This window comes from Sphaerodactylus townsendi, linkage group LG03 (assembly GCF_021028975.2).
Source record: "Sphaerodactylus townsendi isolate TG3544 linkage group LG03, MPM_Stown_v2.3, whole genome shotgun sequence".
In the NCBI taxonomy this organism is placed as follows: domain Eukaryota; kingdom Metazoa; phylum Chordata; class Lepidosauria; order Squamata; family Sphaerodactylidae; genus Sphaerodactylus; species Sphaerodactylus townsendi.
Window position 1 is genome coordinate 33,843,040 of NC_059427.1, and position 21,320 is coordinate 33,864,359.

At 43.0% G+C, this 21,320-nt stretch overlaps 1 protein-coding gene across 2 annotated transcripts in view; it reads right to left on the reverse strand.

The window, feature by feature from the left end:
- Positions 1-21,320, reverse strand: part of TAFA4 (TAFA chemokine like family member 4) — a 180,999-nt gene that overhangs the window by 97,843 nt on the left and 61,836 nt on the right. For both annotated transcript variants that reach the window (XR_007244095.1, XM_048491806.1), the window contains exons 2-3: positions 20,916-21,048; positions 17,068-17,183 (exon numbers count right to left, since the gene is read on the reverse strand). Coding sequence is in view for 1 of the 2 variants with exons in the window: in XM_048491806.1 (XP_048347763.1) it covers positions 17,068-17,183; positions 20,916-20,992 (193 nt within the window). In the remaining variant the exon portion in view is untranslated. The remainder of the gene's footprint in view (positions 1-17,067; positions 17,184-20,915; positions 21,049-21,320) is intronic.

Below are 21,320 nucleotides of genomic sequence, written 5' to 3' on the forward strand. Positions count from 1 at the left end.
AAAGAGAGGGGACTTCCCATATATCAAACCCTTGGGAAGAATCTGGGGCAAAAACATTCCAGAGTGGAAAACCGTTTTTCTTCCCCACTTGCCCTGTCCTTCTATACCAGTGATAGTGAACCTTTTTGAGACCGAATGCCTAAATTGCAACCCAAAACCCACTTATTTATTGCAAAGTACCAACACGGCAATTTAACCTGAATACTGAGGTTTCAGTTTAGAAAAAACGGTTGGCTCCAAGGTGTGCGTAACTTGGGAGTAAGCTTGGTGGTAGTCGGTGGCTTTGCTTTGAAGCAACCGTGCAACTCTTCCAATGGGTGAATCACAACCCTAGGAGGGTTTACTCAGAAGCAAGCCCCATTGACAGCAACCAAGCTTACTCCCAGGTAAAGGATCGTGCTTTAGTTCTTCGCATGAAAATCAGTGGGGTTTAACAGCGCTTAACAGGGTTACCTACACTGCTTCCCCAAAACTAGGTCTTAGGTTTAATGCTAATAATCGAGCCCAGCAGCCCAGGCCAGCCTAGATGTGTGGGGGAGGGGGGCGACTCTGTTTGCAGATGCCGACAGAGAGGGCTCTGAGTGCCACCTCTGGCACCCGTGCCATAGGTTCGCCACCACTGTTCTATACTTTCAGCTCCCAGTTTGTATCATTGTTAGTATTATTACTACTTTTTTTCTTCTGAAAGTATTAGCATCCACCTACGCTTGACAGGAATTTTGTTCAAAAAGGAAGAAAGAAAAACAAGTGTTTGGAGTAATCATGATGGAATGGCATGAGTGTGCTGGAATCTGTTGCCCTCCCCCATGTGTTACAGCTGGACTATTGAACTGATTATACTACGTTGCCTTTCCCTCATCAGGCACTAACTGCCATGTGATTCAATCTGATAAAAGGGATGCTTCTTGACATTAGCTAAACATAGTTATTCACAAGTGGCAGACTAATTATCTTGGCTCCTTGTTGGGGGACTGAAGCATCATCCGCTATTAAAGAGCGTTTTGCTGAGTCTAGTGTTTTTCTCTGTGTTTCCAAACCTCCATTAGGCTACATATTTTTTTTTCCAGCTGAAAATACTGGAGAGACTCTCCCGGACTCGTCACAGTCTCTTTAACGAAAAATACCACACACATGCCCTTCCTTCTGTAGTTCAGACCAAAAAGGAGGGGGGTAAAGTATGGGGGCTGGCAGGAAACAACAAAGCAGTCTCTCCTGTCTCTCCCTTCCTGCGCGGAGTCTCAAGCGAGGATACAATCAAAGAAGTGAAGTCAGTACAGGGAAGTTATTAAGATCGCCCAACTTCCAGGCACTGGCAATTCACCTTGGGGTTCAGCCTCGACTTCCCTACCTCATTTACCATTCAGTCGGCATTTTACTAAGAGCAAAATGCTCTTAGCAGCGAAAGGTGGGGGAACTCAGTGGACTCTCATTATTACGGAAATGCAGGTGCAGACTGGGTCAGGGCAGCTCCCAAGATCACTAACGGCAGCCCAGCAAGGATCAACACCTCTCTGGCTGAGACATATAAAAAAACTTCCCCACAGCTGGAGACAAAGCAATATTCATTTCCAGGAGATGCTAATGGTGCATTTTCAATAAATCATACATAACAGAGATAGAAAGAGTGCAAGTGGAAAAGATACATCACCCCTCCCCCATGGAAGTAAGACCATCCTAGGATTCAGATAAGGTCTTTGGTTCTCTATCAAGAATAAAGGACAGCTCTGTCTTGTTTGCCACCCAGATTTTTTTTTGGGGGGGGGGGCCAGTGGTGGGATCCAGAAATTTTAATAACAGGTTCCGATGGTGGTGGGATTCAAACAGTGGGGCCGCCGTACACACGCACCTCTAGTCCCTATTGGGCAGGGAGGTTGCTTTAGTAACCCTTTCTCGGCACTCAGAAAAAATTAGTAACCACTTCTAGAGAAGTGGTGAGAACTGGTTGAACCCCACCTCTTGGGGGGGGGCTCATTTTTAACTTACAGTTCTATTTCTATTGATTTTTTGTTTTGTCTTTATATTCAGTCAATCAATCAGACCTTTATTAGGCATCGGTAGTACAAACTGGGTAACAGACCCAGACATTTAAATTGAATTGAATCAATAAATGAACTCTGTATTGTTGATCAGCAGTGTTTATTAGAAGGCTTTTGCCATCCCCTTTATTCACAAGTAATCCCCCCCTCCCATTTTCCCAAAGAATGTGAGAAAGAGTTATTTCGGAGCCAAGGTGCCCCAAGGTCGGTGACAGATAAAGATAAAGCCACCTGGCCTCCTGCCCCCACAGGACAATGGAAGCATCTGGTTTCCCATGAGACTAGAAGTGTCAGGGGTAATCCTAGTTATCTACGTAGCATGTGAAGCCATAAAGAAAAGATCAAGGAAAGAATGTCCCATTATATCAGTGGTAACATATAACAGGCTAGTTACATATATCTTTGTAGCAATTACGTTGAGGTAGGTATGCATCTCAATCAACTAGATATAATCACTGGCAATATATTTTGTAACAACTACTTTGACCTAGCAATGCATCTCAATCAACTAGGTGCAATCCCTGGCAATAAAAATGCTCAAAATAAATACATACATAAATGAGTTCCTCTCCCAAAGAAGCCAAAACACTGAACAATCTCTATCCATGTGAGCGAACGAAAGAAAACTACTCTGCTCTGAACAACAATATCCCACATCAGATAAATTCTATGATGCAAGCCCCATTTTGCACATATACAGGGCAATATTTTTTGTTATTCCAATCAGCTAGGTAAGTAGGGGTCAACAACAAATAAGACTGTTGTGCCTTTAATAGTGGAAACCAGTGAAAGAATGTAAAGGGGTAGCATCTGTCGTTGATAATGCTCAGGCACACACAGAAAGTTCTGCCTGCCAAAAGTCTTGCTGTCATATAAGCAACAGAAGACACAGAAGCTCAGGGCCAAACTACACAGTGTTCAATTATCATGCTACCCAGCGCAGGGGCAGAAAGCCTCCGCTCACCCCGGTGTTTTGGCTCAGGTGAATGGCTTGGGGAGAAGGTCCCACACTCTTCCCCAGCACTTAGAAATATCAGAACAAGGGGAAGAAGAGAAGGGGAAAATAGGTGGAAGGAACTGGGTTGTTGGTAGAAGGGAAATCATGTGGCTATGAGGGTATTTGCGGCCAGATGTGCACAGGCTTTCTTGTAATAACCACAAACACAGCTTGGATTGAAAATGGGCCAGAGCCCTTTATTAAAACTATAATTATTATTATCTGAAGCTGGGAGATCAAGAGGAGCGCATCATATCTGATGGTCACCGTCCCTGGCTGATCCCGGCTTCAACCCCAATTCTGTTGGGTAGGACAGGGTACTGGGCCATGAGGCATTCGCCCCATTCTTTGAGGCCCCACACTGCTGGGGTGTCGGGCTCACTTGCAGAGGCCTTTGTGGCAAGCGCCCCGAGCCCACCTAGCCCCAAGCCTCTTATGGAAGCCCCCAGAGGTGGGGAGGTCCAGCATGCAAGCTCAGCCCTCCCCCCAAAAAAGATGCACTCCTCTGTTCAAACCGCCCGCACAAGGGCTGTGATGAAGAAAAAACTAAAGTCCCATCCCTTCCAGGAGGGCGGGTGGGTCAGTTCGGGTGTCAAAAAGGCCAAAGCAACCACATGCTGCCTAATATAGGGAGCTTGCTCCACCCTGATGCCCACGTGCGCCAGCACGCTCATTGCCAGGTGGTAAGGCGCAGCCACCTGGTCAGCCCCAGAGATTTGCATGCCCCTCCTCTGAAGCTCTTACCACGTGTTCTGCCCCCTGTCGCAATTACGGGCCTATTTGAGTCTAGTACAGTGATTTGTGGGTGCCTATATTTATAAGGCAGGGGCCATGTGACAGGAACAATGAGGACAGTAGAGGACAGTATGCAAACATGCACAGTGAGGCCAAAGTGGGGAAGTAAGTCGCTTTGGATAGAGAAGTGAGCTAAATGAGTATCTCAGTGAACGAAGGGGAATGAACATGTGTGCATCCATAAAGTAACACAAAGTATTTTCTAAAATGCATCCTCCTATACAGATTATGATGCCTATTATCACACCGCATGAAACTACACATTTCTTGCACGCTGATTACAAGACCAGCAGGTGCCTTTTTGAAGTGTATATTTGGAAAGGGGAAGGTTAAGGAGGAAAGTTGATAATAAGATAGGGCAAATATCTCAGACATCAAGCGGTTTTGCAGGAAACTGAAAATTCGAGCATGGTAGCAAAAACGAAAGCCTTCAGCGGTTCCACTCCTGTTTGGTCCTTCTGCTGCAGCCGAACACAAAAGAAAATTGTAAAAAAACAAAAACAAAAAAAACAAAGGGCTGATACCAACTAAGAAGAGCTCTGATCCTTGAGCTTTCTTGCTCATAATTTATTTTTATTCTAGGGAGCATTGTTAAGAGATTGATGTCCAGAAAGTTAATGAATACCAAATGTTGGTTCCACTCTGTTCTGACAGATATCATTTCCAGTGTGATGAGAAGAGATTACCCAGCTGAACACGAGATGATATGTCTAATCTCCTGCTTTTTCTAAAAAAAAAAAACACGCCACTGCCCTTCAACTGTTGTCTTTCTGAAACAAAACAAGCCGTCTGTGGTAAAATCAAGAAAGAAAAAGGGGGGCTGCCTTTAACTTCCTTGAAGGATTTTACAAAGATGTGTAAGAACATTTTTTTAAAAAAAAAAACAAACCTCATGTGATATTAATGCTATCCATTACTCCTTGTTCAGAGAAAGACGAGAAAACTTCTCCCACCAATTTAATAAGAATATAGTTCTACAGACTTAAATAGACCCGGAAGCTACAGAAAAGGGTTTGAACTGAATGGTACAGAAATAACATGTTTAAAAGGAACGTGCAACTTGATCTTCACGCATGCACACGTACATACACAGAGTGGATGGAATCCGAACTACTTCCTTGGTCTCCAGCTCACAGGAAATTCCACACATAGGCTCATTCTGCACATGCAGAATAATGCACTTTCAAACTGCTTTCAGTGCTCTTTGAAGCTGTGCGTAAAGGCAAAATCCACTTGCAAACAGTTGTGAAAGTGGTTTGACTAGCTTTTTTATATGTATACCAAGAGCACTCAATGGGTATCCAGAAAAAGCTTATTTTTCTCAGTGCTTTAACTCACACATACTTCACAGGCACTCTAGGCCAAAATATAGGATACCGCCTCCTCCCACGGCACAGTTCCAAGCTGAATCAAGCTCTCAATGATCTTTAAAATGGCATTCCCTGCAGCTGCTGGGTGGCTGCAGGGAAAGCAAGTATTGTGTCATGTCGCTAGCCCCCTCGATCTAACATGCTAATCCCGACAAACCTGAACAGCAGACTAGAAAACCAACAGGATCACTGCAAAGCACAAAATATTAAGAGGACCTACTGTGCAATACCTCAGTGACATTATATTCTACTTTGTTGCATTACTTTTTTTGAGGACAGCACTTTAGGATAATGACAATCATATGGTACAATCCTATCTGAACCCTTCGACTATGACAAACCACTGCTTCTTCATGACAGGTATGAGCATAGCTTGTTCTCACGGTCATGTGCCTCTTCACACCTGCCACACCTTTTTCCAAGCATGGTGTAGTAGTTAAGAGTGGTGAACTCTAATCTACATTACCAGGTTTGATTCCCCACTCCTCCATTTGAGTGGGGGACTCTAATCTGGTGAAGCAGATTTGTTTCCCCACACCTACACACAAAGCCTGCTGGGTGAAGTTGGGCTAGTCACAGTTCTCTGCGAACTCTCTCAGCCCACCTACATAGAATCATAGAGTTGGAATTGACCACAAGAGCCATCAAGTCCAACCCCATGCCATGCAGGAATATACAATCAAAGCACTCCTGACAGATGGCCATCCAGATTCTGTTTAAAAACCTCCAAAGATGGAAACTCCACCACACTCCACTGTCAAACAGCCCTTTCCATCCGGAAGTTCTTCCTAATATTTAGGTGGAATCTCTTTTCCTGCACCTTGAATCCATTATTATGGTTATCATGTCACCCCTTAACCTTCTCTTCTCCAGCTTACCCAGCTTTCTAAGCCGCTCCTCACAGGGCATGGAATTCAGATCTTTTACCATTTTGATCGCCCTCCTCTGGACCTGTTCCAGCTTGCAAATATTATTCTTGAATTGTGGTGACCAGAATTGGACACAGTATTCCAGGTAAGGTCTTCAGTTTCTGGTCTACTAAGACTCCCAGATTCCTTTCACATGTACTGCTGTCAAGCCAGATGTCACCCATTCTTTACATTTATCTCTGTTGAAATTCATGTTGTTAGTTTTGGTCCAGCTCTCTAATCTGTCCAAGTCATTTTCAATTCTGACCCTGTCCTCTGGGGTATCAGCTACCCCCTCCTAATTTGGTGTCATTTGTAAATTTGATTAGCATGCCCTCTATTCCAACATCCGAGTCATTAATAAAAAATATTGAATAGCACAGGACCGAGGACAGATCCCACTAGTCACTTTTCTCCAGGATGAAGAGGAGCCATTGGTGAGCACCCTTTGGTCAGTCAACCAATTACAAACCCATCTAACAGTAGAATTATCTAGGCCACAATTTACTAGTTTGCTTGCAAGAATGTCATGGGGGACCATGTCAAAGGCCTTACTGAAGTCAAGGTATGCTACATCCACAGCATTCCCTTCGTCTACCAAACTTGTCACTCTATCAAAAAAATATTAGTCTGGAAGTACTTGTTTTTGAGAAACCCATGTTGACTTTTAGTGATCACAGTATTCCCTTCTAAGTGCTTATAGACTATGTATTGTTGAAGGCTTTCATGGCCGGAATCACTGGGGTGTTGTGGGGTCTTCGGGCTGAATGGCCATGTTCCAGTAGCATTTTCTCCTGACGGTTCGCCTGATCTGTGGCTGGCATCTTCAGAGAATCTGATGGTAGTAAAGTAAGTGGAGTATATATACCTGTGGAATGTCCGGGGTGGGAGAAAGAACCATTTTCACTGGTTAACAAATGTAAAGGATGCAATTAGCAAGCGTGATTTGCATGTGTTCAGTGGAATCCACCCATTTTAGCATATGTAAGTAACAATGAAGTTGCAAAATCAATTAGTGAGGGCATCTGCATAGTATTTTAATCCATTTTAATCCATTTCATTGCTTCTTGCCTGGAGACATCCTGTGTCTGAGTGGTGTTCACTAAGCATTTTCTTGATTCTACTGTTTTAAAGTACTGGTAGCCAAATTTTGTTCATTTTCATGGTTTCTTCCTTTCTGTTGAAATTGTCCATGTGCTTGTGGATTTCAATGGCTTCTCTGCTTACAGACTGTTTAATGATGTGCTCTAGAATCTTTCCTAGCACTGATGTCATGCTTTCTGGGCAATAATTATTGGGGTCCTCTCTTTTTTTCTTTAGCCCTTCTTTAGTCTGCTGGGACTTCTCCTGTTCTCCAGGAATTCGCAAAGATCATTGCAAGATTACTTCTGCCAGTTCTTTTAATATCCTAGGATGTAGTTCATCAAACCCTGGAGATTTGAATTCATTTGAATGCATTTACCTCTCAAGGTATCTGTTGAGGGAAGATGGAGGAAAGGAGTTTGGAAGCCACATTGAGACTTCTTACAGTTGAGAAAAGCAAAGTATAAATCCAAATCCAAACTTCCTGAACTGGAAAGGCTTTGTTCAGTCTCCAATTTGTCATGATGTCCAAACACAACGGCCTGGGAAAGGTGGAGATTTGATCATTCAAACATTCACCCTGCATGCCTTTAAGGATTGTTATTCTTTTTGATGCTGTAACGAATCCTGATCCATGAAACCTACACATTAATCATCCAGTCTGTAATTTGTTTCCAGCTTCCTTGGACACATAAATCTATTCATACAGGAACACATTGTAAAGTGCACGTTCCTGGAGGAAACTATACCAGAGGCTATATTTTACATTATAAAAGACCAAATTAACATTGAATTGCTCCCTGGTGGAAAACCTACCTATGCATTTAAATTGAAGACTTTGTCAAAACGGATCCTGTGTGTACTATGTTCTCCTACATATGTAAAATAGCTAATACAACAAATCCATATATACCCCTTCTTTATTGTTCAGAAACATGCCTGTTTTCGAGCCAAGAACTGTGAGGTTTAAAGGGATTCTTTTGTTATACCCGTGTGCCCTTTGGGCATGATTGCCTGGAGCAATTAAAGACCTTTATTTAGAAGCAAAGCAAAAATATCCATAAATACAATAGAATAAAAAATTAAGATGTCAATGGACTTAAGCAGGATAAAGCACATCATAACCCTTTCAAGCCTGACCTGTGAAAAGATAAAGAATTCATCCTTTTGATTAGCAAACTGCATAGGTATTGCTTCCATCATTAGTGGGAGATCTTTCCGTCTGTCTGGCAGCTCCTGCCCGGTTTTCAGCCTTGCAGAGCCCTCTAGTGGGGCTTAAAGGTTATTTTACCTTTAGAACACACCTTTCGTGTTAGGAGTAAATAGCATTCAACAAAACAGAAGACAAAGAGAACTATGGTTTTGTCCGAATATTTTGAGGCACATCTTTTGAGGCACATATTGAGGCGAATATTTTGAGGCACAAAGACAGAATACACATGATATTTCAGTTCTAGACTGAATATTAAGACACAACTATTTCATTAGTGCAGTATTTAAATTCTTTTACCCTCACGAGAAGGATTGCTATCCCTACTACTGCAAAATCTGGCTTCAATTACAATAGCCACAGTTCCACGTCCACCCACTGAAGGCCACCTCACACAGCATACTTGAATGAGGATCACCTGCTTGCAAAATGAATCTTTATGGGAGACCTGCCTACAAATTCAGCGGTGTCATTCTGATACTTGTTGCCCTTAAACACTCAGAATCAGGATCCCAATCTTTTCCCCCCTACTGCTTTCCAGAGTTTTGCACATGCGCATGCACGCGCACACACACATATCAGTGTTGGCAAGAGCAGCATGTGCTTTCGGCCCACCTTTCCACACCCAAATAAAAATGTCAAAGAAGTAAGAATCAGCTATGAGCTGAAGGCATGAAATCAGCACCTACCAACAACTTGTGGAAGCAACTTCACTGATGTATTGTCAAAGGCTTTCAAGGGTGGAATCGACTGGCTGTTGTGGGTTTTCCGGGCTGTAAGACTGTGTCACAGAGAGAAACACATTGTGCCATGACATGTCTCTGAAGATGCCAGCAATAGATGCAAAACATTAGGAGCAAAAACTACCAGACCACAGCTGCACAGCCTGGAAACCCCACAACAGCCAACTTCACTAAATCACTATAAAACAGATCTAAGGGAGTAGTGAAGATGACTCTACTCCTGATTTCTCTGTTCTTGGGTCACATCCAGTGCAATCCTAAGAAAAGTTATACCTTTCAAAACACATTAAGATCAATGGGCTTAGAAGGAACTGACTCTGCTCAGGACTGTGCACTGTGAACTGTCCATAAGAACACTAGAAGAGGCATGTTGGGTCAGAACAAAGGCCCATCAAGTCCGGCCTCCTGTTCACATGATGGCCAACCAGCTGTCTCTAGGATGCCTACAAAGAGGAAGACTGCAACAGCAACATCCTGCCCGTGCTCCCCAGCAGGTGATTTAAAAAGGCAAACATCTGGCACTGGAGGGAGTAGACATCCATCATGATTCCTAGCCACTGGTAGCCCAGTCTCTCATGAATCTGTCCACTCCCCTTTTACAGCCTTTCAAGTTTGCAGCCATGACCACATCCTAGCCATGATGACTGAGAATACAGGATATTCAGAAATTCGGCATACAGGAAAGGGTGAGATTCTTCAAATATTGTCCAGTACAGCTTGCTTGTTGTGCTTGCTCTAGCATGGCTGGATAAGTTACTTTAATTTCAAAACCGGTCCTTCCTGAAAGCAACAGCAAGCATTAAAAAAAAAAACAAGGGAGAGAGGGAGAAAATAGCTAATTTGTACCTAACTAAAATAAAGCATCAAGGCTGGAACTGCAACAACTTTCCTGGCTTAAAACATACATAGTAAACTGAACTGAGCAGGAAGGGCTTGCGTAGTTTCTGGAACACACAAGCGAATCCCCCAAGGAAAGTGAGTTTCATACCAGATGGTAAAAGGGAACGTTGACCGTAAAGATCACCACCGGTTTGCAATGAAGGACGCACTGTCTTAAGCCTATTGGGAAATGGCCATTAAGAGTTTTTATAGGTCAATGTTGTCATCTCTTATTGCGTCTGGAAAACAATACAGCTGGGAAGATTTCAATCCCACCTGAGAGACCAACTCTCGGCATGCTCAGCTGTGGATTAGCTAGTATCCCAACAACACCTGCAATTTATTCTCAGCCTCCAGCATTAAGAAAACACACAGTAGGGCAGTGAGGTTTGCCACTGGATACCTTCTGTACGTGTATGTCCAAACCATGAGTCAATGCTCGCAAAATGTTTCCTCTCTTACCCTCTGTACCATGGTCCTACTAGTACTTACTTTGGCACCCATTCCCCCTTCAAGCTTCCCTTATTATTCCCAAAAAGTGCAAACAGGGAAGTATTGTATTTGGTTCCACCTCTTGCAGCAGCCATTTTGGTTTAGCTCCATCTCCTGTTGCAGCCATTTTGGGGTGGCACTCACAACCCATTCTCAAAATTCTAAAAATGCATGCATGCTTCAAAAGGTTGGGCACCCCTGCTCTACACCTTGTCCCATACCATTCTTTCCCACAGTGGGCTGGGGAGAGGGGGAGAGAAATATTTTGGAAATGTTGTGTGATACATAGCCAATATAAGCAGGCATTGTTAATAGCATACCACCTGCTGCCTCCTGCTCTAAAAGAGACAAACAGAAATAGCTCTTTCAAGATTTAGATGCGAGAAAGCACTGTACTTATCGTGTGGATCTCTTACCTTAAATTAGCTTCAGAATGGCAGCAAAGGAGGTTGAGAGGGGACATAAAATTGAGTGCTTACATTTTCTTAGATAGCAAGGAGAAAGGTGACATTTTATTCACTGCAACTCAATTTCTGTGGTGTGCCCTGAAAATGACACATATTTCTTATCTCCCCATGCTGATGTCATGATGCAGCTGCCAGATTAGATGACGAAGGGAGAGTGGAAAGTATGGACTCAGAGTCGTTTGTACACTCATTACACTGAAGCTCTCCTCTACTAAGTCACCATGCTGACACTTGTGCATCAACAACATTTTTACCCTCAGTTACTGTCCAAAAACATGTGTATTGATTTTGCTGTATTAAGGAAAAAAAGTCACACAGTGCCACAAATAATACAAGACTCAGGGTCAAGTCCTGTTCCAATAAATAGATCTTGAACTACTCAAATGCTTTGGAAAAGAAGTGTCAGTCCTGAGAAGACACTCTGCTGTATTACTTCACAAGATTCAACGTGATGGTCCATTTTCACAGAAACACCTTTTTGCCTTTTGTTTCACAAGTTCTTGCATATAGATCCAGGTTTTTGGAGCATTCACTCATGGTTAGCTCCAGGATTTGGTAGTCCATTGGGCATTCTTAATCAGTCCCCTTAATTTAGAAGAGGGGCATGGCAAATCCAGTACCCCTTGTGATTGATCACTATAGTAGCCATCTACCAATGATGGCCATTCCAAAAGTGCCAAAGCCTCAACAAGATTAGGGATATATAGTTGCAGTGTTTCTCAGATAGATTTCCTTTCTCAGCTTTTGTGTATATATGATTGCAGGTCTCAATAATATGACCTGACCTGGATGGTCCAGGCTAACTTGTTAGATCTTGGAAGCTAACCCATCTAGTAATTGAGTGGAAGTCCACCAAAAAAGAGGCAGGCAATGGCAAACTACCTCTATCACAGTGCGTAACAGACTTCCCTCTGTGATAACACCTCTGACGATGCCAGGCACAGATGCGGGCGAAACGTTAGGAACAAGATCCACCAGACCACGGCCACACAGCCCGGAAAACCCACCACAACCAGTTGAATCCGGCCATGAAAGCCTTCGACAATACCCCTGTTCATCTCTTGCCGTGAAAATTCTTCCAGGGTTGCCATAAGTCGTCTGTGACTTGATGGCACTTTCCACCACTAGCAACAATACATTTAGAGGACTATCCTAAGAAGGTCTATTCAGAATCATACAAAAGTCTATCCCAGAAAAACGTTTTTAGGATTACAGTGTTAGCTAAAAAGTGCTAGGAGCAGTGTAAGCAACTGCCACAGCATAGGAAAACCTCCACTACAAAGCAGTGCAAAGGAAACCATATCATAGGACACAAGTCAGTAGATCCAAATTGCTAAGCAATAAAGCCAGCCAGGGTCGTGTAGTGGTTAAGGGCGGGGCACTCTAATCTGGAGAGCTGGTTTTGATTCCCCACTCTTCCATATGTAGTCTGCTGGATGACCTTGGGCCTGTCACAGTTCTCTCGGAACCCTCTCAGCCCCACCTACCTCACCCAGGGAAGACGTCTATAAGCTGCTTTGGGCTCCTTAAAATTGAGAAAAGTGGGGTATAAATCCAAACTGTTCTCTTCTTCAGTTTTAGATGCTATACATTAATCTTTACATTTTGAATATGTATTGCAGATTCATTTTATTGTTCATTGTTGTTTCAATGGTTGGGTCTTTTTAATGTTGTAAACCACTCTGAAGACTTAAGCAGAAAGGCTGGTTATACACATTAAAACGTAAACAAGTCTTCTCACCTATCCACTGGAACCCCTCACTTTTGGGTCTTTCGTGGCTGAAGAAGCCACGTGGCTGAAGAAGCAACATGTGAAAGGACAGGGTCAGGTTCATATATTCTGGTTATGTGGCCATAGCCTTTTGAAACCTGAGATTCCCAAAAGTTAATCACTAGCTGACAGAGGTTATGAAGTACATGTTCCAGAACTTTTTTAGCGGGGTGTGTGTGTGTGTGTGTGTGTGGATATTCAATGTTTTAATGTTATATAATAAGTAGTAAACATGATGAACGTGGGGAAAAATCAAAATAGCCTGGTAAAACATTCAAGGAAATTGTCTATAATTATGCTATCTCCCACAAATTATGAAATTAGGATAATATTCCAATTAGACAGATTTGCATACATTTGCATGGTTGATTTTGGTTCCACAATTTCTTTGGCAGACCTGTCAGTGCAGGAAATTTGGAATTTTTGTTTCTTCTTTTTATCAACACAGTGACTACAAGAGTGCTTACAGGGGTCCCCAAACTACGGCCCCGGGGCCAAATGTGGCCCCCTGAAGGCATTTATCCGGCCCGCCAGGCATGGCAGCGATGGCTCCATTCATGTGCAGTGAGGGCTCGAGGGAGAGGAGGAACTGGCCCCAATGGCTGTTGATTGCAATTACATGATGGCACCCCCAAATCTCCATGAATTTTCTGACCCAGAGTTGGAAACCTTACACGTGGCAACTCCTGCTCCGCCCTTCCCTCTCGGCTACTCCATGTGTTGCTCTCAGGCTTTCTGTTCCGGCTCACTCCCATTGGCATCAGCCAGGCTGGTGAATCGCTCGCTGGCTGCTAGGGAGGAAGAACCCAGGAAGATACCTAATCCTGGGTTAGATGGAATGCCTCATTGGGAAAGTTCTGCTTTTTTTTACAGGGGAAGGAATTCCACAGCCTCCCCAACAATATTTGGAGCCCACCCTGTACTTGACATACTTTGGTCACTGTTCTAAAAATAGACCATGACAGAAAGGCTGAAAGGTGAAATCAAACATTTTACAATCATTTGTGCATAGGAATTTGTTCATAGTTTTTTTTAGTCCGGCCCTCCAACAGTCTGAGGGACAGTGAACTGGCCCCCTGTTTAAAAAGTTTGGGGACCCCTGGCTTACACAAACATCCCAGTCACAAACACCCCTTCCCATGTGGGCTACGTTTTTAAAAGAAAGCACGCTTCCTTATTTCTTTACACATTTTACAAAGCAACTAGGATGCCCAGAAATTTGCTGTTTGTTGCCAAAAATTAAAATAAGACAGAATTGACATAAGGGATATTTATGGTTAGGATTAAATGGCTGGTTTCCTAGTCTGTTTCCTGAAAACTCACTTTCTCCCTTCATTATTACTTTTGAATATGTTGTGATACTTATAAATTATAACTAGGTGGTGCTATAATGCTGTTTTCACAGCAAAAACATCAGCACAGAAGAAGGAAGGGAAATTATATTGGGAAACAACTGATCCTCCATTTCTCCTTCATGGTAGCTTTGCAGAAACCTTTCCAGTTCTATAGACCATTCTCAGTTTTTCACAAAACAGATTTCACAAGAGAAGTCTTGCATATTGATCACCTGAGAGGATTTATGGAAAGAAAGGACTATTCCGAAGTGTGGCATGAGATATTTTGTATGATTAATTCAGAATATTAATATCCCACCTTTGTGTCAAAAGTATCAAAAGCAGCTGATATAAAGTGAAGCCTTTTGAATTTAAATTCAAATGTTCATATATCATAAGAAGATGCAGATGAATGAAACAGGCCTACATGAGTGGTTGACTGTTCAAACTTCTTCCAGTATTGTCAGGATTCTATAAAAGTAATCAGATTCTACTCTAGAAATGGATTTTGTGTGATTGTGAGTGTCAGATTTTCTGATTCCTGGCCATGCCTTGTTTATGGTCTATGTCATCTGCCATATATAGGACTGCCAACTCCAGGTTAGGAAATTCCTGGAGATTTAGGAGTGGGTATCAGGAGAAACCTCAGTGAGGCATAATACCATAGATTTGACACTACAAAGCAGCTGTTTTATCCTCGTGGGGATTGGCAACCCTAGCTTATTGCATAATAACAGCAATAGTAATGAAAAAGTTTTGAATTAACAGTCATGTAAATGTATTGTCGAAGGCTTTCACGGTCGGAATCACTGGGGTGCTGTGTGGTTTCCGGGTTGTATGGCCGTGTTCTAGCAGCATTCTCTCCTGACGTTTCGCCTGCATCTGTGGCTGGCATCAGATCCTCTGAAGGTGCCAGCCACAGATGCAGGCGAAACGTCAGGAGAGAATGCTGCTAGAACACGGCCATACAGCCCAGAAACCACACAGCACCCCAGTCATGTAAATGTCTGAGAGCTGTCCATGATGCACTGCTGAAACTTTTAATGCTTACTTGGGATGTAAAAGTAACATAGAAAAGTTATGGTTCATCACATGCTGACAAACACTGGTAAACTAAAACATGGGCTGTCAAAGATACTTAGCAACAATATCAAGTCTGAGGATATACCTACAGAACAAACATAAACCAATTTTAAACTTTCTCGGCTTCCAGAAAGAATCATAAAACTGTGACAATATGGGATCAGCAAATTCTGGTTTCATTCTTTACAGAGCCACATTTCTAAGGTACACAAAGTTTAGGGTGTGTGTCTCTGGTGCGACATGTTTCCTAATGAACTTTCTATTAATTTTCTGTGAGGGGAAGAAGGGCATACCATGAAAGGCTGGTATTTTGATGCCTCACTCTGCACTTATCACATTGAGTCCCTTGCAATTACGAACTCATTCAGCCTCACAACATTTGGGACTGAAGTGATCAAAACTTGCTTAAGGCTGCTGAGGAATCTTCATGAAGAATCCTGACTCCAAAAGTCGAGTCCAACACTTGACCACTGAACCATAGAGAATTTGCTTTTAAGGCTATGGTTAAACAAACAACATCCGCACAGTATTCTCACTTGATTCAAGCAGTGTTAATTTACAGAAAAGAGAGATTTAGAGGAACTGGTTTCTGTATGGAAATAGATATCACAGTGCAAGAAAGAAGATACTGTGGGGAGGAATATCCTCCACATTCAGCCTGGTTGCAAAGTTCCTTCTGCCCCCAACATTAAATCTGAGAATGCCCTCAGATCTACGAGCAGCGGTGGGAGAAAATGGGGGGGCGGGGAAGTGACATCATGGCAAGCATGACATCACTGTAAAACCGTTGGAAAATTGCTAGAGTGTTGCAGTTATGTATGATGTCACTTCTGCTGACAGAAGTGGAAGTGATGTCATGGCATAGCACAATTCTACATAACAGCTTTATTCTACCCCCAAGAGCTCCCAAGCATTATCAGTTCTTTGTTGCAACTCTTACCCCCGCTCCTTTTCCTCGTCTCATCATCCTTTTGGCAGAGTGTTCCTAACACATTCTTTTTCTCATCCTATGGGCTGGAGGGAAGGCCTACTAGGACTTAAAAGTTGCAGCAGGTATTCACATCAGGAATGTATTTTGTTAAGCTTACTGCAGAAAATGAATTAGTAAAATATAATCCTCCCTTGTACAGCCCATGCTAGCCCTAGCAAGTACTTGATGAGATACCTCCAAGGAATATAAGGGACATGACATGGAGGCAGGCAACGGCAAATCACCTCTGAACATCTTTTGCCCTGAAAACCCCACTAGGGGTCGTCATGAGTCAGATAGACTTGACAACAAAACAACAACAATAACAACAATATCAAAATAACTCCCTCCTGCCTCATTTTCAAAGTATTTATTTATTTTATTTACACCTCACTTTTCTCCCAATGGGGACCCAAAATGACTTACAACCTTGAGAGGTAAGTTACACAGAGACAGAGTGACTGGTCCAAGCAATCTTCCCTGACAGAGTGGGGAGTCAAACCGGGGTCTCCCAATACCCTAGACCAGCCCTCTAACCCCTACCTGCACTGGCTCTCTTAAATGTTTTCTCTTTAATCTTTTCCAAAATGCTTCTTTCTCCCTCTTCTATAAAATTAAAAGTTTGATGGAATTCTTGCTTTTGGGCACAGAAGAAAAAGTAAAGAAATAAGCCCAGGATTGCGGAGGATAATGAAGCCACTCAAGAAACCACTCTACAAAAATGTTACCATAATCCCACTGAAATCGCACGAATAACTCATCTCTCTCCCCCGCCTTCCCCTTTTGTTGTTTCCTTAACCTTTTTGCTCTGATCGTAACACGTTGTCAACAGCTTCATCAATTACCCATGGCTAAAAAGTGGACTCTAACGTTTGGAGAGTGTTATTAATTGGCCTCGGTAGCGGCGTAATGAGTTTAAAAGCTCCTACCTGGATGCCCCCGGGGATGGTAGCTAGTCGCAGACAACAATTTACAGCACACCATTAACACATATGCCAGGAACAGCCACTGAGATGGAAGCATTGATTTGGCACAGAACCTCATCCTGCGGGCAGAAAAAGGAAGCCACTGAGCGAAAGGGACAATATATAGCTTGGAAGTAATGTGAAAAAGGGAATGCTACAGAAAGGGAGGAAAAGCTGAAGACAATCTGGAAATTAAGGGAAATGGCTTATTATAACATAATACTTAAGGGACGGAGGTGGAGGAAGCAAATTCACACCTAAACCGAGATCAATTCTACACCAAACCTGTTTAATAGGAAGCAGGGCAATAGACGGCAGGGTGTTTCTTCCCTCTCTCTGCCGGTCATCTTTATGTTACTCTGCTGAAAATATTATGAGGTCAGCAAGGTTGCTGGGATCTCAAGAGGGGCAGATCAGTCCTGTAAATGCAAGGCTTCTCTGAAAGCGGATCTTTTCTGCCTTTTCCCAGAAGCTGCTAGAAACTCGCTGCTGAGAATATGCCATGCGGCAGGAGGAAAGTGGCGACAAGACGAAATCACAGCCCAGTCGGGTTACCAACCTCCAGCTGTGGCCTGGAGATATCTCAGAATTACAACTGATCTCCAGGTGACAGAGATCAGTTCCCCTGGAGAAAATAGTTGCTTGGGAAGGTGGACTCTCTAGCATTATAACCCACAGAGGTTCCTTTCCAAACCCTGCCAGACCCAGGCTCCACCCCAAAATCTCCAGAAATTTCCAATCCTGCAGCTGGCAACCCTTTCCCTCTCCTGCCCCATATAAATGTACACCCACTTCCTTGCACTAGCCAAAGCAGCTTGACTTTGTTTCTACAAGAGAAGGGCAACTTGTTTAGGAGTCTCACTTCTACAGCAATGGCCCTCAGGGGGCACACAAAGACACTGGGAAGAGAGGTAATGCATATAGTAACTACTGCATGGGTATTGATCTGAAAGGGTCACGGGGGGGGGGGAGCTAGGGAGCTACCCCTTCCCTACTGGTAGGGAATGCTACAGAAAGAGACCGACCATTCAGTTGAGCATTACGTCAACGGGATGCTCTCGCAAGAGGTCGACCACCCGCTGGAGCTCCGCAGCCATGTCACAGAGCAGATCAAAATCCCATGCTGCATCTCACGCTTCTGATTGTATGATAAAATGATGGCTATGGCAAAATTATTACCCCAGCCAAAAGTGTAATGTGGTTATTGGGTCAAAGACTCTGACCAGGGGTGGCCCCGCCCTCGGACAGCAACTACTTTCACAGCCATGTTTGGTTCACAGGAGCTGGGAGACACAGGAGCTTGGATCTACACAGCCTTTCCCCAAAATTAAGGAAACACTATTCCTGTTGGGCAAAATTTGGGCCATTCATTTAAATCTCAGGTTTTCAGGTGGTTGGCCAAAACTTGATGCACAAAGGTTTTCAACACCCATGCTTCCTCGTTTTTGGAGAAATGAGAGGGAAACAGAAAGTGAGAAAGAAAGAAATGAGAAAAAGGATGGAAGAGTGGAAAGTGAAAAGGAAAAATAATATGTAAGATTTACAAAACACAAAAGGAGTTGCATGTTGGAATCCTAGATCACAGACTGCAGAGTCCTAAATAGATTAGAAAATTAGAACATTACCAAATTAAGTGATAAAAATTATGGAAAAGTCAACAGAAGAAGGGATTAAAATGAATTTTGTAGCTCTGTGAAACATGAATTGTGTGGCATGGGGTGGTGCAGGTTATGTCATTGTTCTGGATCATCACCAGATGGATATGGGCTGCCCATATGGTTCACTGGGCCCTGAATCGCAACAAAGCTACAATGTGGACACAGTGCTGGCTAGATGCCAAACAGTGTCAATGAAAACTATACAATAGGCAGGCAAAGTTGAAGAAGGGAGTAACTACATTTTATTAGGGGTGGTGAACTCAAAAGTGGCAGGTTAAGTTTCTTCTTCATATTTATTTGAAACAAACAAGAATTGCTAGTTTTAAGGGGGTTATGAAGTAGCCACTGACTTATTTTAAATGTACAAAATAAAGGGCATTTTCAAGACCTTTTAACACTTAGGACTTACCTAATCTATTTTATGTTATCCTAAATGTAGAAAATATAAGTAGGCATTTTCTGGATCAGACTAAGATCCACACAGGGAAGGTTAATTTGAAATCCCTCCAGATATCAGATGTTATGTGGACCACCAGAAACCATCCAGGAGAGCATAGTATATTTTTCCCCCGTTCGATGTAACTATTTCTACCCAGTAGGACAGAAACAGTTACCATTCCTAATCATGGCCTTTTCTGCACACATTGGGTCATTCCGCACATGCAGAATAATGCACTTTCAAACTGCTTTCAGTGCTCTTTGAAGCTGTGCGGAATAGCAAAATCCACTTGCAAACAGTTGTGAAAGTGGTTTGAAAACACATTATTTTGCGTGTGCAGAAGAGGCCATTGTTTAGAAGCTCTCCAGAACATTTTCAACAACACACACCCCTTTACCATGTTTTTCTGCATTCAGCTCCTCCAAATGTTTCAATTGTTTTTTTTGATGATCTATTGATTCAATGCCTTGCCAGTCTGTTGAATTATTGCATCATGTAATCACAAGTTTACTCATTAGTAAATTTACCCATGCACAAAAGAAAATGTGAGCAGGAGAGGAGTGAGAAAACAGCCAAAAAATATAAAATGCATGACATGATGGGGTGAGAGGGAAAGGGGTGAAGTAACAGACAGGGGAAAATGGCAGGCCAGACTCTAAGGGGGAAGTTGAGCAAGGGTGTAGGGGCTTGAAAAACAGGCCAACTCTTCAGTGGGAAATTTAAAACATTTAAAGAGTAGAACACTGCAAGAGAAGTCGGCTTGGAAACATTTCAATCAAGGAATCGTCGTAAAAAGGTTTTCAAATACGGTGGATTAAAAGGAAAGTGAAACATTTCTGGGATGAATGGGGGGAAATGAAATGCAGAACACACCAGTGGACCGCAAGCACAATTCAGAAACTGGTCTGCTCTGTCATTCATTTGGGGTCAATTACACTCCAGCAGGGGCATAATTTCAGACAATGCTCATACATGTTGAGCCACATATATGCACAATTTGAAACACCAGCATTCTGCTGTTGAACATTCGATGTTCAGTAGTGGCAAGTGACTTGGGTAAGGTGACCAGATTTTCACCTTTTTAAAGCGGGACACCATTGGGGGGGTGCGCGCACATGCGCGCACATGCGCGCACGTAGCCGCAGGAGCGCACTGCCTTCTGGGACGCTCCCCTGTTTCCCGCCCTGTTACAGGGCGGGAAACGAGAGCGCCTCAGAAGGCAGTGCAGCAGCGCGGGAGGCTGCCACACTGCCAAACCCCTGTTTCCCGCCCTGTCACAGGGGAGCGCCCCAGAAGGCAGTGCAGCAGCCTTCCAAAAATCGGGACATTTTAAAAACCCCGCGGGACGCGGGACAAATTAGTCAAAAGTGGGACTGTCCCACCAAAAGCGGGACGTCTGGTCACACTAGACTTGGGTGGACTTTTCCCCCTCATGAATGAATAGACCCTGCCAGGTGTTTACCATCCTGATTTAGCAGAAAGGGTACAGATGTCAGGGATATTTGAATCTGAACATAATTTAATTAAAAATATATAAGCACTGGAACCAGCCCATCAGTGTGAACGGAAAAATAAAAAAAATGAAAAGTCACACGAACTGTAAAAAGATTATGTTACTTCAGCAAGAGATAATATTCAAGAAAATTCATCACAACAAACTTCACTAATTCTACGAATCTACAAAAAGGATGAAGAGGATGAAAAGTTCTCCTTACCTTGGGGATTTTTCCTGGTCTTTGTTGCAGTTAAACAACCTTGTCACAAATAATCCGTAGTAAATCCAAATTCCCATTTGAAAATACGTCCAAGCATAACCACATCTCCTAAATTTGTCTCCACACTCAGGGCCTAGAGAAGAAACCAGAATATGCAGCCATTATTGAGGGCTTAAAAGGGATGTTGCAGAATTGCTTGATAAAAACATTGTCACACAGTGCCATCTGCAGCACAAAGACGAGGTGAAATTTCTACAATGAGAATCCAGAGGACTTCTTCTAACATGGCACTGTTTTGTACGATTGTATCATTTTCTGATCCCATTTTTTCAAAACAAGTCACACTGGGAAGTCATGCAGTTTCCAAAAAAAACCCCCAAATCCTTGCCTGTAGTGTTCTGCTAC